The sequence below is a fragment of the Enhydra lutris genome, unplaced genomic scaffold (assembly GCF_002288905.1).
Source record: "Enhydra lutris kenyoni isolate GAN:26980312 unplaced genomic scaffold, ASM228890v2 scaffoldscaffold93, whole genome shotgun sequence".
NCBI lineage: Eukaryota > Metazoa > Chordata > Mammalia > Carnivora > Mustelidae > Enhydra > Enhydra lutris.
In genome coordinates this window covers 1,429,683-1,443,289 of record NW_019154177.1, presented here as the reverse complement: position 1 = coordinate 1,443,289, position 13,607 = coordinate 1,429,683, and the positions used below count along the sequence as shown (strand labels likewise).

The window sequence follows — 13,607 nt, the reverse complement described above, 5'->3', positions numbered from 1 at the left end:
TCCAAGGCAAAAGCTTCCCAAATCTTTGGAATTTTAATAGGAATTTCATTGAATCTGTAGATTGCTTCAGGTAGTATGGAGATTTTAACAATATTAATCCTTCCAGTTCATGAACATTGACTGTCTTTCCATTTATTTGTCTTCCTTTTCTTTCATTAATGTTCTTATAATTTTCAATATATGGATCTGTTACCTCCTTAGTTAAATTTATTTCTGGGCATGTAAATATTTTTGGTGTAATTGTAAGTGGGATTATTTTCTTAATTTCTCTGATAATTCATTATTAGTATATAGGAACAACAAATTTTTGTGTATTGATGTTGTGTCCTATAAATTTACTGAGTTTATTTAGTGGCTCAAACTGTGTATGTGTCTAGCATATTCTTTTCAAAAGATTTTATTTATTTATTTGTCTGAGAGAGAGCACAAGCAGGGGGAGCAGCAGGCAGGAGGAGAAGCAGGCTCCCTGCCAAGCGAGGAGCCCAATGCAGAACTTGGTCCCAGGACCCTGAGATCATGACCTGAGTCAAAGGCAGATGCTTAACTAACTGAGCCACCCAGGCGTTCCACATTTTCTATATATAATATCATGTCATCTGCAAATATGACAGTTTCACTTCTTCCTTTCCAATTTGGGTAACTTATTTCTTTTTCTTGCCTAATTGCTCTGGCTAGGACTTTCAATACTTTGTGGAATAAAAGTGGTGAGTGGGCAGCTGTCTGTTCCTGACCTTAGAGGGAAAGTTTTCACCTTTTCACTTTTGATGTTAGCTGTGGGCTTGTCATATATGGCCTTCATTATGTTATATTCCTTCTATACCCACCTTGTTGAGAGTTTTTATCATAAATGATGTTAAATTTTGTCAAATGCTTTTTCTTTATCTATTGAGATGATATACAATCTTTCTCCTTCATTTTGTTAATGTGGTGTATCACATTGACTGATTTGTGGAAGTCGAACCATCCTGGCATCCCTGGAATAAATGCCACTTGATCATGTGTATGATTATTTTACTGTATTGTTGAGTGTTGCTAATATTTTGAGGATTTTTGCCTCTATATTCAATAGGACTATTGGCCTGTAATTTTCTTTTCTTGTGTCATCCTTGTCTGATTTTGATACCAGGGTAATGATGGCCTCATAAAAGGAGTGTGAAATTCCTTCCTCTTCTCTTTTTTATAATAATTTGAAAAAGATCAATATTCTTTGAATATTTGGTAGAATTCTTTAGTGAAGCTGTCTAGTCTTGGGACTTTTTTGTTGCTGTTTGGACATTTTGCTTATTGATTAAATCTCCTTCCTAGTTAACTGTTTTGTTCAGACTTTCTATTTCATCATGATTCAGTCTTGGTAGGTTGTATGTTTCTAGGAATTTACCTATTTCTTCTAGGTTGTCCAAGCTATTGGCCTATAATTGTTCATTGTAGTCTCTTATGATCTCTGGTATTTCTGTGGTATCAGTTCTATCATCTCTTTCCTTTTTGATTTTTTATTCAAGTCCTCTTTTTTTCTTGGTGATTCTAGCTAGAGGTTTGTTAATTTTATCTTTTCAAAGAACCAGTTTTTAGTTTCATTAATCTTTTCTTTTTAGTCTCTATTTCATTTATTTCTGCCATAATCTCATTTTCTTCCTTCTGCTAACTTTGGCCTTCATTTGTTCTTCTTTTTCTAGTTTCTTAATGTGTAGTTAGATTGTTTGAGACTTCTTCTTTTGCAAGATAGACATTTATCACTATGAACTTCTTACAACTGCTTTTGCCGCATCCCATATGGTATATTACATTCCCATTTTCATTTGTCTCAAGGTATTTTTTTGATATCTCCTTTGGCCTATTAGTTGTTCAGTAGCATGTTATTTATTCTCCACATATTTGTGAATTTTTAAGTTTTCTTTGTGTAATTAATTTCATACCAGTGTGGTTAGAAGACACTCACATGATTCAGTAATTTTGAATTTATTAAGACTTGTTTTGTGACGTGATATGATGAGCACTGGGTGTTATACACAAGTAATGAATCATTGAACTAAAGATGGGGGTGCCTGGGTGGCTCAGTGGGTTAAAGCCATCTGCCTTTGGCTCAGGTCATGATCCCAGGGTGTTGGGATCAAGGCCCACATCAGGCTCTCTGCTCAGCAGGGAGCCGGCTTCCCTCCTCTCTCTCTGCCTGCCTCTCTGCCTACTTGTGATCTCTGTCAAATAGATAAAATCTTTAAAAAAAAAAAAACTTAAAGATATACTGTGCGTTGGCTAATTGAATTTTAATTAAAAAAAAAAAAAGACTTGATTTGTAGCATAACATATGATGTATCTTGGGAAATGTTCCATGTACTCCTGAGGAGAATGTGTATTGTTACCTTAGGCTGGAATGTTCTATAAATATCTGTTGTCTATCTGGTCTCATATATCATGTAAGGCCAATGTTTCCTTATTTTCTGTCTGGATAATCTATCCATCAATGGAATACAACAGCCCTACTACTGTTGTATTGCTCTCTATTTCTCTTTTTATTCCTTTTTTAAAAATTTATTTAAATTTTGGTTAGTTAACATATAGTGCAATATTGGTTTCTGGTTAGTTCTCCTTTTATTTGTTTCATATTTGCTTTATATTACTTAAGTGCTCCTAAGTTGGGTGCATAAATATTTACAAATGTTATATCTTCTTGTTGGATTGACCCCTTTATCATTATGTCATGCCCTTCTTTGTCTCTTATTAGTCTTTGTTTTAAAGTCAGTTTCATCTGATTAAAGTATAGCTACTCCAGCTTTCTTTTGGTTTCCATTTGCATGGAGTATCTTTTTCCATCCCTTACTTTCAGTCTTGTGTGTCCTCATATCTATAGCGACTCTTTTGTAGGCAGCATATAGATGGGTCTTGTCTTTTTATCCATTCAGCCACTCTTTTATTGGAGAATTAAGTCCATTTACATTTAAGGTAATTATTGGTAGGTAACTGCTTATCAAAATTGTTGTCTGGCTGTTTTTGCAGTTCCTCTCTGTTCCTTTCTTCTCTTGCAGTCACAAAAACTGGGGCACCAGACTGGGTATGAGCTCCTTTTGGGGGTGACACCAAATATTACAGTCCCATGAGACCAGGAATGTAAGCTCCCCTGGCCTCCAGAGCCAGATGATCCAGAGGCATCCCCGAGGTGACAGCCACAAAAATGGAACACCAGAGGTACGTAAAAGCTCGTTTCTGAGATATGCTGGTGCTCTGGAGCATGGTAAAGAGAGACTGCAAAGATGATACCTGCCAATTTCCTCTTTGGAATGTTCCAGCAGGCTCCTACATATATATTCAGTTAGATTTGCTCCTCAGGCCAATGTTTTAATAGAAGGTCAGCCTACTGCACCTTCAATCTAACTGCTATCAGCTGCCTCTGAGCCCTGTAAGAGCAGCTTCTCAGATCACTTCAGTCTTGTGGGTCTTGGTACACAGGTCCCCGTTGGTTTTCAGGCATATGTTTCGGGGAGCTGTCTCTCAAGTTTGTGTCTTAAAAGTTGGTATACCTGATGTGGGTTTGAACACATTGCTCCGCAGGGAGAAGCTCCAGGTTTGAGTTCCGTCCCAGCTGTGCCAGGGGTGGGCTTTATTGGGAAATTGTGTTTCAACTCTTTTACACGCTTCAATGTGGTTTTCTTCTTGCTTGCTAGGTGTGTAGCTGTCACTCAGCCATCCTTTGTTTTTTAAGAAGAGATTGTTCCATTCATTGTAGCTTGACTCAGTATGTCTGTGGGAGGAGGCAAGTTCAGGGTCTCCTATGGTGCCACTTTGAACTAGAACTTCCCATCACTTGTTTGTATAAGTTGTCCTCTCAATCCTGTGGGTAATCTGTCCCCCTCTTTTTCTTTCTAAAGGAGAAAACAAAGTGTTTCATAGGGTTATCTACTTCACCAAAATTAAGAATATATCTAGGAGGTCTATTCCTCAAAATCTCCTTTCCTAGTAACTCTTCATTCTACCCAAGTGGAAAAAATGTTGTAACCAGCTACTTAGTCATGCAAAGGGAGAAAACATAAAATGGAGGATTTCTGCTCTGCAGCAGTTGGAGAAATGAAATAGAATGCCTGACTAATCAACATTAAAATTCAAAAAACAATTTTAAACAGCACAAAAAGTGGCATTTTATTCTACTTTAAATACTGGTCATATCTTTAAAAAAATTTTTTTTAAAGATTTTATTTATTTGACAGAGAGAGCACAAGTAGGCAGAGCAGCAGGCAGAGGGAGAGGGAGAGGCAGGCTCTCTCTCCACTGAGCTGGGAGCCCGATGCGGGGCTTGATCTCAGGGCCCTGGGACCATGACCTGAGCTGAACCACTCAACCAACTGAGCCACCCAGGTGCCCCAAATACTGGTCATATCTTAACTAAGCAGCTTATTTTACTCAATTTAATTTTATCTGGAAATAATTTTTTGGCTGCCCTATTAAATAGACTAGGTTTGAAGCCATTTTATAATTTACTTCATAAACATACGTTTGTTTTATACAAAAGCAAGGTGTCCAAGACTACCAACAAAGTAACTTTTTAAGTTGAAATTACATAATACTGTTAGATAATACTTTGATCATGTCATTGGCTCCCTGGTACTTAGTAAAATTTAAACTCCTTACTCTGGCACTGAAGACCCCTACTATGCCTATTTCGCATTTGCCTTAGTTACTAAATCTGACAAACTCTTTGTAATTCCAGCTCTTTCGCACATAACCGTATCCATGTGCTGACAGCTGACAGCCAGAAATACCCTTTTCCTGCGATTCTGTACCCTTCAGCTCACCATTCCCAAGGCATTTCTCATGGCATGCCAATTTATGTGCATGTCTTACCGACTTCAGCACACTAAAACCCTAAGCCCAAGCATGTATGTGTGTATATGCTTTATCTTTCATTATCAGACATAACAGGCACTGGAAGTATTTTTCTACAGTATTCCCTCCTCTACGGAGAAGTGTCTAAGGCTGGGAAGGAGCAGAAAGTGAAGGAAGCACAGCGGTCCCGTTAATCCCAGCAAGTTACATGTGTATAATGGTTTCTGGTTTATAAAAAGCTTTCACATACATTTCTCCCCATGACATTAAAAAAAATACCAAAGAAATATGAACAGTGTTTAAGATCAAGGCTGTTCGCCAACATTTAGGAATAGAGAAAAGAAAACTGCTAGCTTTGTGGAAGTAACAAAAGATTAAGGAAATTTTAGAAGGCTAAAAAAGATTACATTTTAGAAGGCTAAAAAGGTGGAGAAAGCCGGTAAAAGTTTGGAAAACTTAAGTTTTAAATTACACCGCACTGAGGGGCAATGAAGACAATAAGACTTCAAGAAAGTGGGAAGAGGGAAAGCCCCCGAGTCTGCCAGGTCTCTCGTCAGCCTGTGCTGCTTCAGAGTGGGAACCTAGAAAGGGTACTTGAGAGCACAGGGACCACCCTGCTGGTGACCAAACAAAACATGGTCCTGAGATCCACGAGAAATGGAATCCATTCTTGGCATAGCCTGGAAAGCTGGAAGCTGATGACATCAAGAAGACGCCAGTCTTTAAAGAATTCAGTTGGTGATTTGGGTGAAAACAAAAGATATCACAAGTCTTTTTGTGGCTTCACAGGTTGATACTTTGGATATTGTAGAGTAGAAGTCCAGTATAATTCTGAACGGATACATTTTCTCCTACTGTCCATACGTGGGCTCCCATCCTCACTGGCTGCCTCTGACTATCTTCTTACCCCGACCCAGTGAACAGACCAGTTCTGAAAACATGAATGAAGCCTGTCAGCAGTATCTGGTGTGAATCCTCTTGCCTGGAGGAAATTTAGGCCTTGCTAACGTAAGCTGCGATTCAAGTTGGCTCAATCATGGGAGAGAGGGATACAGGTGGTGTCTTGGCAACTTGTTAGGCCCAAGATAACTAAAAGGTGAGAAACAAGCTATTGAACATCACAGAAATTATATCAAAATTCATAATCAGTTGGATCTGACTTGATCAATCCACTTTTTATTTACCTGTGAAAGGTTTCCTCCTAAAAAGTAGCAAAATTAATGTGAACAAAATGGAGTTACATGGATGGAGCAGTCTCACCGCGTCTGAATGATCAGCTGCTTAAGGCATTCGTCTACAAGTACTAAGCTGGAGAAGAAAACGGATTCCCCGACCCCAACTCTGACAGTCCTGTGTGTGTGGCAGTAAATGCACAACTGACCCAGGATCTAGAACCTCAGAGAATCCGACACAAACATAAGTGGCCTTAGTTAGAAAGACCTCAGAAATCCAGACCACATTAGATTTTCAGAGCTATGGACATCACCTCACTGGTATATTTAATGTTTATAAGCACCTGTACGCAAGGCACAGCGGGGAGTGTAAGAAGTCATGGATCTGACCGAATGATGGAGGATTCTTCATAGGCAAAATGGTCAGAGCAGCAGCCCTCATCAGAGCCGTCTGCATAGGAGACGTCATAAAGTGCTGGCCGGAGGTGCTTAGCCAGTCTGGAAGCCCATTTCAGTCCAGTAGGTGAGAATAAATGTTTCAGGTCTTACCCTTCCAGACTACTCTCCCGTAGCCTCCTATCAAACAAGCTGTTCCTCAGCCACCTTCTAGGATGTAGAGGAGAATCCATCTCAGCCAGACTCTGCATTTTCTGCCACAAGATGACAGGAAGTGGTCAGTCAAGCCCAGCCCAGTGTCTGTGATCAGGAAGGGCTGGCAAAGGCTTCGGTTCAATGAGGAATGAGCACCAACACTGCTGTGTACGACATGGTCACTGTGATGGAACTTTTTTCCCGACGTGGCTTCTCCGATGTTGGACAAGGTATGAAGTTCGGGTAAAGCCTTTTCCACATGTGTCGCACTGATAGGGTTTCTCACCAGTGTGGATTTTTTGGTGTTCAATAAGGCTTCTGTTGCAGGTGAAACTTCTCTCACACTCATGACATTTGTAAGACACAGGAGCCTCAACATTTTCCCACTGGCCTCCCACCCTCCCCCGACTCTCCCAGGTCTCTGCACGTTCGGGATCCTGTACGTTCCTGTCACCGTGGATCCTCTGGTGTCTCAGGAGGTGTGAATTCCGCCTAAAAGCTTTGCCGCACATGCTGCACTGGTACGGCTTCTCCCCCGTGTGGATTTTGTGATGTTCCAGGAGGCTGCAGCTCTGGCTGAAGGTCTTCCCGCAGTCCTCGCACTCGTAGGGCTTCTCCCCCGTGTGGGTTCTCTGGTGTTTGATAAGGTTTGAGCTGTGACTGAAGACCTTGCCACATTCATCACACTCATACGGTTTCTCGCCAGTGTGGACTCTCTGATGGATGACGAGGGCAGAGCTCCCGATGAAGGTCTTGCCACAGTCTTCACATTCGTAGGGTTTCTCTCCAGTGTGGATTCTTCTGTGCTTAGTCAGGCCCGAACTCTGAGCAAAACTCTTTCCACATTCATGACAATAGTGCCGCCTACTTCCTGTGTCATTTTTCTGCTTTCTTGGTAACCTGCCCTCCTGTTCACCAGCTTCTGTGTGGGCGGGAACCTGGGCAGTGTCTTCACCCACAGGGCACGGCATTTCCCCAGTCTCTTGTCCTGGATGTTGCTCATCTAGGCGCGGGTCCGCGATCTCAGCCTGCATGGCACCACCTGAAAGAACGAGCGGTCAGACCGGTCAGTTATGCCCTGCCGCGGAGTTCCCCAGAGGCCGGGACGAGGATTCCATGCAAGGATGAGGATGGGGGAGTAAAAGGGGACGACGGATGCTGGGGGGGGACCGGAGAACAGGCGTGGGGCCGTCAGAAGCAGGGCGCCCCTGGGAGGTGGGGAAGGTGGTGAGGACTGTGCCGGGGACACACGCAGAGGCTCCAAGTCCTAAGGACGGAGGCAGGACCCTGACTGGGGCTGGATGCTCGGAGAGCTGGGCGGAAGGCGGCGGAAGGAAGCAGGCAAACGTAAGGACTTAATGAAACATTCTGTAAGAAACGGGACAAGCGGGAACCAAGAAACTGATCCGCAGCCAGGGATACGAGCGGTCACTCTGACCCCAGACAGGGACCGGCTTCGCTGCTGACAGAGCTGAGCTGGCACTGCCACTGCACACCACAGAGCCGTGAGCTCTGACGAGTCCGGCTGCTGCCCTGTGTCCTGATCTCTAGGTCACCTCTGCCGTCCCTTCCGGGTCATTTCTTGCTCTCATGCTCTACGGTCCCGTGGCCCGTCTCCTGAGGAGGACTCAGTCTCCTGTCGAGGCTGGCAGCGGGCGGGGGATCAACACTGACTGCGCACCTGCTGCGAGCAAGGCTGGGGATTGCGTCTGCTGCATGCCACGTCCCCTGCTCAGAATGCTGGCAGAACAGGAAGGAGGCGGCGTCACGGGGGTTAAGGAGCCGGTCACGCTGCGGTTAGGAGCGGGTTCAGAATCGGTGGCTCTGGACGCAAACAGCTCAGACAGCTTCTCGAAGCCCAGCAGCTTCTGACCGACAAGGGGAGCCACGAGACCCTAGCAGGGACCAGCACCCATGTCTTACCCAGGGGAGTCAGGCCGCCGCAGTTCTCCTGCCTTTCCTCTCCGTGGAAGCTCCTCCAAGATGAATCCAGCTGTGTCCACGCAAGGGAGGAAGCCAGGGCCACGTCTTCCGTCTTCAGCAAGCCCTGAAACAGCACACGGTCCCACCTAGTTCCTCTGCCCCAAAGTCCCGCCCGCAGCTGGGCACAGGAGACTCAGTGTCCCCTCCAACGGCTGTGCCGACCACGCCAGCGCAGCCACTAATACCCGCCTCACCGGTCAGCAGAACAGCACGGAAGTAAAGAACGAGAGAACCCGTGAGGGTGTGTTTGTCACTGTCTAGACAAAATAACGGCCAACCCAGTGAAAGGCCTGGAACCAACGGAAACGTCTCACGAGATTTCTGGCGTGATTTTCAGCAAGGTAGTGATGGGGGCTCATTGACATGAATGATTATTAAAATATAATGAAATGAGGGGCGCCTGGGTGGCTCAGTCGTCAAGCGTCTGCCTTCAGCTCAGAACATGATCCCACGATCCTGGGATTGAGCCCCCATCGGGCTTCCTGCTCAGCGGGGGGTCTGCTGCTCCCTCTCCCACCCCCCTGCTGTGTTCCCTCTCTCGCTGTCTCTCTCTGTCATATAAATAAATAAAATCTTAAAAAGAATAAAATAATAAAATAAAATAAAGAATAAAAAGAAATGTAGGTCTGAGGTGAGGACAGTCAGGGAAGAAAGTGCGACTACAGAATCTCGAGGACATGAGGAACTGGATGAGAAAGTAAAATCCACGTTAAGTAAAGCTTGCTCAGATTGTACTATTAGTTGAGAAAAATGGACATGCCTCACCTTCCTCTCAACTTTTAAGTTCCTTGAGAGCCAGAGACTGTGTGTTTATACCCTATCATGGCATTTAAAAAAAGAAAAAAGAAAAAAAAAAAAAAAACTTGGGGCGCCTGGGTGGCTCAGTCCATTAAGCCTCTAACTTTGGCTCAGGTCATGATCTCAGGGTCTGGGATGGAGCCCTCCTGTGTCAGGCCCCTTGCTCAGCGGGGAGTCTGCTTCCCCCTCTGCCCCTCCCCGCTCTCGTGCTCACTCTCTCTCTCTCTCAAATAGAATCCTAAAAAAAAAAAAAAAATCCCATTCAGGGCAAAAGTACCATCACGACAAAAGCTTCAGCTTGCATTTGCCGAATTGTACTTATTGAAGAAAATCCCACTGAGGAAGGGGCTGACCAGAGAGAGAGGGGAGGGTGTGGAAGCACACACAGCGCCCAGGAGAGTCATAAAATAGGAAAAGCCTCCTCCACAGGCACCAGGAAGTTAGACCATGACAAGCGACACTGGCATGCATGAGAAACTTAAAATCCCACCTAGGACTTGGGTGGGTGTAGGATGTAGGGCGGGAGGGAGAGACTGGCAAAGGATGCACAGCAGGGGGGCTCGGGCTCACCTGGGGCTGTGGGGGCAGCCTGGCAGTCACCAGTGCGTGTCCTCTGCGGTGCCCTCCCGGGGCAAGCCCGGGAACCTGGAGGACTAAGAAGGAAAGACGCTCTGGATGAGATGGACCCTGGCACCCAGCCTCCCTGGCCTGTGGATTCCAGGCTCAAAAACTGGGCCAGGAAATTCCCCAGAAAATTTATACACAATGTGCTCCTTTCCCCAGTGCCTGGTCCTGCCAGCTCCAGGCCTAGAGCCTAGAGAGGCGTGGTGTGCTGCTGCAGAGATGCAGGCAGGCTCCTCGGGAGGAACTGTGAGAGGAAAGCAACATCAAAAGAAAACAAAGCTTTCCATTTGATGATCTTTAGTCTTGAATTTTGTCGAAAGAATGGATAAGATTTTTGGTGAAGTAACTCTTTAGTAGCTTTTAGGGTGTTTCTGCTTTGGTTTTAAAAAACTAAGAGATGAGGCTAGACCTAGAAATAAGAAAATGAACGCTGTTTATATGGAACTTGCTCAAATCTGAGAGAAGTAAAGGGTCACTTCTGGTTTTCTTGGAAGAGCTGAACTTTGCAAGGGGCAGAAAACAAATTAGGGCAGAACCTCTGTGGAGAAAGACTGCACGTTGGTTGGTATGTCCCAGTGCTGTGTGTCTTGGGAATACGCCCTCATGTGCACAGCATATGGGGAACACCTGGGAACATATGGTGCTTTCCCGTGGAGTACTTGTCACCCTGTCCAAGGTACAGACCAAGGGTCGAGAAGATTTATACTCTGACTTGCAGCATTCCTACAGTGTCTGGGATATTACGGCGGGCTTTACATTTCTTGCCTTATATTCCTCACTCACTAATAACTAAAATATCATTGCTTTCTTTGTCATTTTCCCGTTTAATGTAAGCTCCAGTGGAGCAAGAGATCTGTCTTACTGACAGCTCTGTCCCTGGTGCCAGAACACTGGCTACCACATAGGGCATCTCCACAAACTCATGTTAAATAAATGGAGGTCACGTTATTAAAAAAATCAACTCTTTCCAAATACCAATTTTAATAGTCTTATTTATTAGGTCCAGGTTTGGTTAGGAAAGCTTCCCACCATTGTGTGAAATTTCCCTGTCGTCTCAGTCTCAAAGTAAAGTAGATCTGTGTTGAGCATACAAAGCACCTGTCAACAGAGCTGTCTTTTAAATGAAGCTGTCGAATTCAAGCTGCCCAGGAGACAACACTCACCTCTGTCTGCTGAGGCCTGGGATCCCAGAGATTCGCGCTTGAGCAGAGCCTTCTTTGGCTGCAACTCGGTACTCCAGGGCCTCTGGGCTGGTGTCAGCACCGCCATCTTGCAACAGAGCAGCTGCGTCTGGTCACCACCGAGGACCTGGAAGTTTCACTTACTGATTCATCAGAACTTCTAGTATGCTTTCTCTGTGCTAGTACTTTCTGTTTTCCAGGCACTAGTTCTAAGAACCTTATGAATCGTGATTCACTGAATGCAGGTAGCAACAGCTCTATGAGCGAGGAACTACTATTATCTGTGCTTTTGTGCTGAGGTAATGGAGGCCCAGAGTTGAAGCAACTTGCCCAAGGTCACCCAGCTAATCAGTGGTGATGCTAGGATGGGGGGTCAGGCAGAGGGACCCCAGGGCCCACGCTCTTAGCCACTATCGCGTGCTCCCTCGTTACATACGTTGTGCTCTTTGGGAACTAGTGTTAAGTTCTCAGAATACTTTTTTTTTTTTTTTTTTTTTTTTACTGAAAAGTAAAAATAATAATTTCTAGCTTACGAGGTTTGGAGGACTAGCAAATAGGATGACAGCATATGAAATAACGTAACACAGGGCCAGGGATATGGTATGCCCTCATTAAACAAGTTTCTTTCTGGGCTTTTATAATTAGTTTTGAATTCAATTTCATGATCATAAGCTTATATACAGCTTAGAATTTCCACATTTTCTATATTAAATGCACAACCTGAAACCAAGAGACTTGAAATGAGTTTTCACTGTTACAGGGCTTGGGGACACTATGGCCAATTCAAAAGCTTGGTCTCAGGGCGCCTGGGTGGCTCAGTGGGTTAAGCCACCACCTTCAGCTTGGGTCATGATCTCAGGGTCCTGGGATGGAGCCCAGCATGGGGCTCTCCTCTCAGCAGGAAGACTGCTTCCCCTCCTCTCTCTGCCTGCCTCCCTGCCTACTTGTGATCTGTGTCAAATAAATAAAATCTTAAAAAAAAAAAAAAAAACAACGAAAAAAACTTGGTCTCCTGGTCACCAGTTACAATGTCCCCTGGAAGGCACAAAAATACAGGATAATGCACATGGAAAATGGTCCACAAAAAGCAGGAAGATGCAGATAAAAATGAACCCAGAAGTTCCTAACTTGTGGTTCGTGGGCTCTCTTCCAAGTGTTCTATGAATGTAAACAGGAAATATATTTCTATTTTTACTAGTGTCTAAGCAAAATTTAGCAATTCCTTCAATTATGAATGGAAGCAACAAATGAAAGTGATATAAGCCTAAGTAGGCAAAACCAAGCACACGCTCGCTGTCAAAGGCATTCAGCACCACTATGAAACTCTACCAGTTACTGGGCCTGACTGGGTCTTACTATTTAGTGGATTAATTTTTAAAAAAGCACATATATCACTAATTTGTTTCATGCTCTGTTAACTGTTTCAATATAACTGAGTTCTTCTGTAATCCTTCATGTTCTTAAAAATACCAGTACTCCGAAGGGGCAAAGAGGTTTATGATACGAAAAGAGACTGAGAACTTCTGGGTCTTTCAGAAACGACCCTCACTCCGATGTTGAGACTTCAGGAAGAGACAGGCTCGTCTCAGACACTAAGCCCTTCGCCTCTACCTGCGGCCCTGGCTCCTCCAGATGCCTCTGCAAATACTCCAGGAGCACCACCACCTCGTCCCCGCTCTCCGGCTGCTGCTCCCGCACCCAGGCCTGCAGCTCCTCGGGCAGGATGGTCAGGAACTGCTCCAGCACCAGCAGCTCCACGATCTGCTCCTTGCTGTGCGTCTCGGGCCGCAGCCAGCGTCGGCAGAGCTCCCGCAGCCGGCTCAGCGCCTCGCGGGGCCCCTCGGCCTCGGGGTAGCGGAAGCCCCGGAAGCGCCGGCGCGAGCGCTCGGGGCCGGGGGCCGGGCTGCCCGGCGCGCCCGCCTCTACCGCCGGCGCGGGAACGTCGTCCTCCTCCACCTTCACCGTCAGGACCCCCGTCAGGAGCCCCGGCCGCTCCTCTGCCGCGTCGGCGTGCAAGGCCGCGCTGGACTTCGACTCTCTGGCCATCTCAGGCCTCCCGCCCGCGAGCCGATCTACTTCCCCGGCAGTTCCTCGAGTGCGGAGTCGCTGCCGGCCAGCACGACTGCGGGCCACACGGGGCACTGCTTCCCCGCGGCCACACCCTGGCCGCGCCCCCTCCGCTGCCGCCCCGAGCCCGGTAGCCAGTCTCCCCGCGGCGGAGTGGAACGGGCAGGAGCCCCGGCCGCCGGAGCGCGCGCAGCCCAGGCACCGGAAGCTGGTCCCCGGAAGCCGGGGGGCGTGGACCCGCGAGCACGCGCCTCTCCGCGGCAGCCCCCAGTTTAACCCTTCAGCTGCCGGGCTCGCGCCAGGATGGCTGCGCTCAGGGCCGGAAGGAAGAAGGCACGGCGAGCTCTGTAGAGGAAGTAAGACCTCACCTTGAAATCTG

The 13,607-nt window shown here is 46.0% G+C and overlaps 1 protein-coding gene across 1 annotated transcript in view; it reads right to left on the bottom strand.

The window, feature by feature from the left end:
* LOC111138601 overlaps nt 1-13,607 on the bottom strand; it is an 896,555-nt gene that overhangs the window by 734,143 nt on the left and 148,805 nt on the right. Inside the window, exons 29-34 of the mRNA XM_022490616.1 lie at nt 12,773-13,573; nt 11,144-11,288; nt 9,927-10,009; nt 8,499-8,622; nt 7,019-7,617; nt 6,770-6,946 (exon numbers count right to left, since the gene is read on the bottom strand). Coding sequence (XP_022346324.1) covers nt 6,770-6,946; nt 7,019-7,617; nt 8,499-8,622; nt 9,927-10,009; nt 11,144-11,288; nt 12,773-13,573 — 1,929 coding nt within the window. The remainder of the gene's footprint in view (nt 1-6,769; nt 6,947-7,018; nt 7,618-8,498; nt 8,623-9,926; nt 10,010-11,143; nt 11,289-12,772; nt 13,574-13,607) is intronic.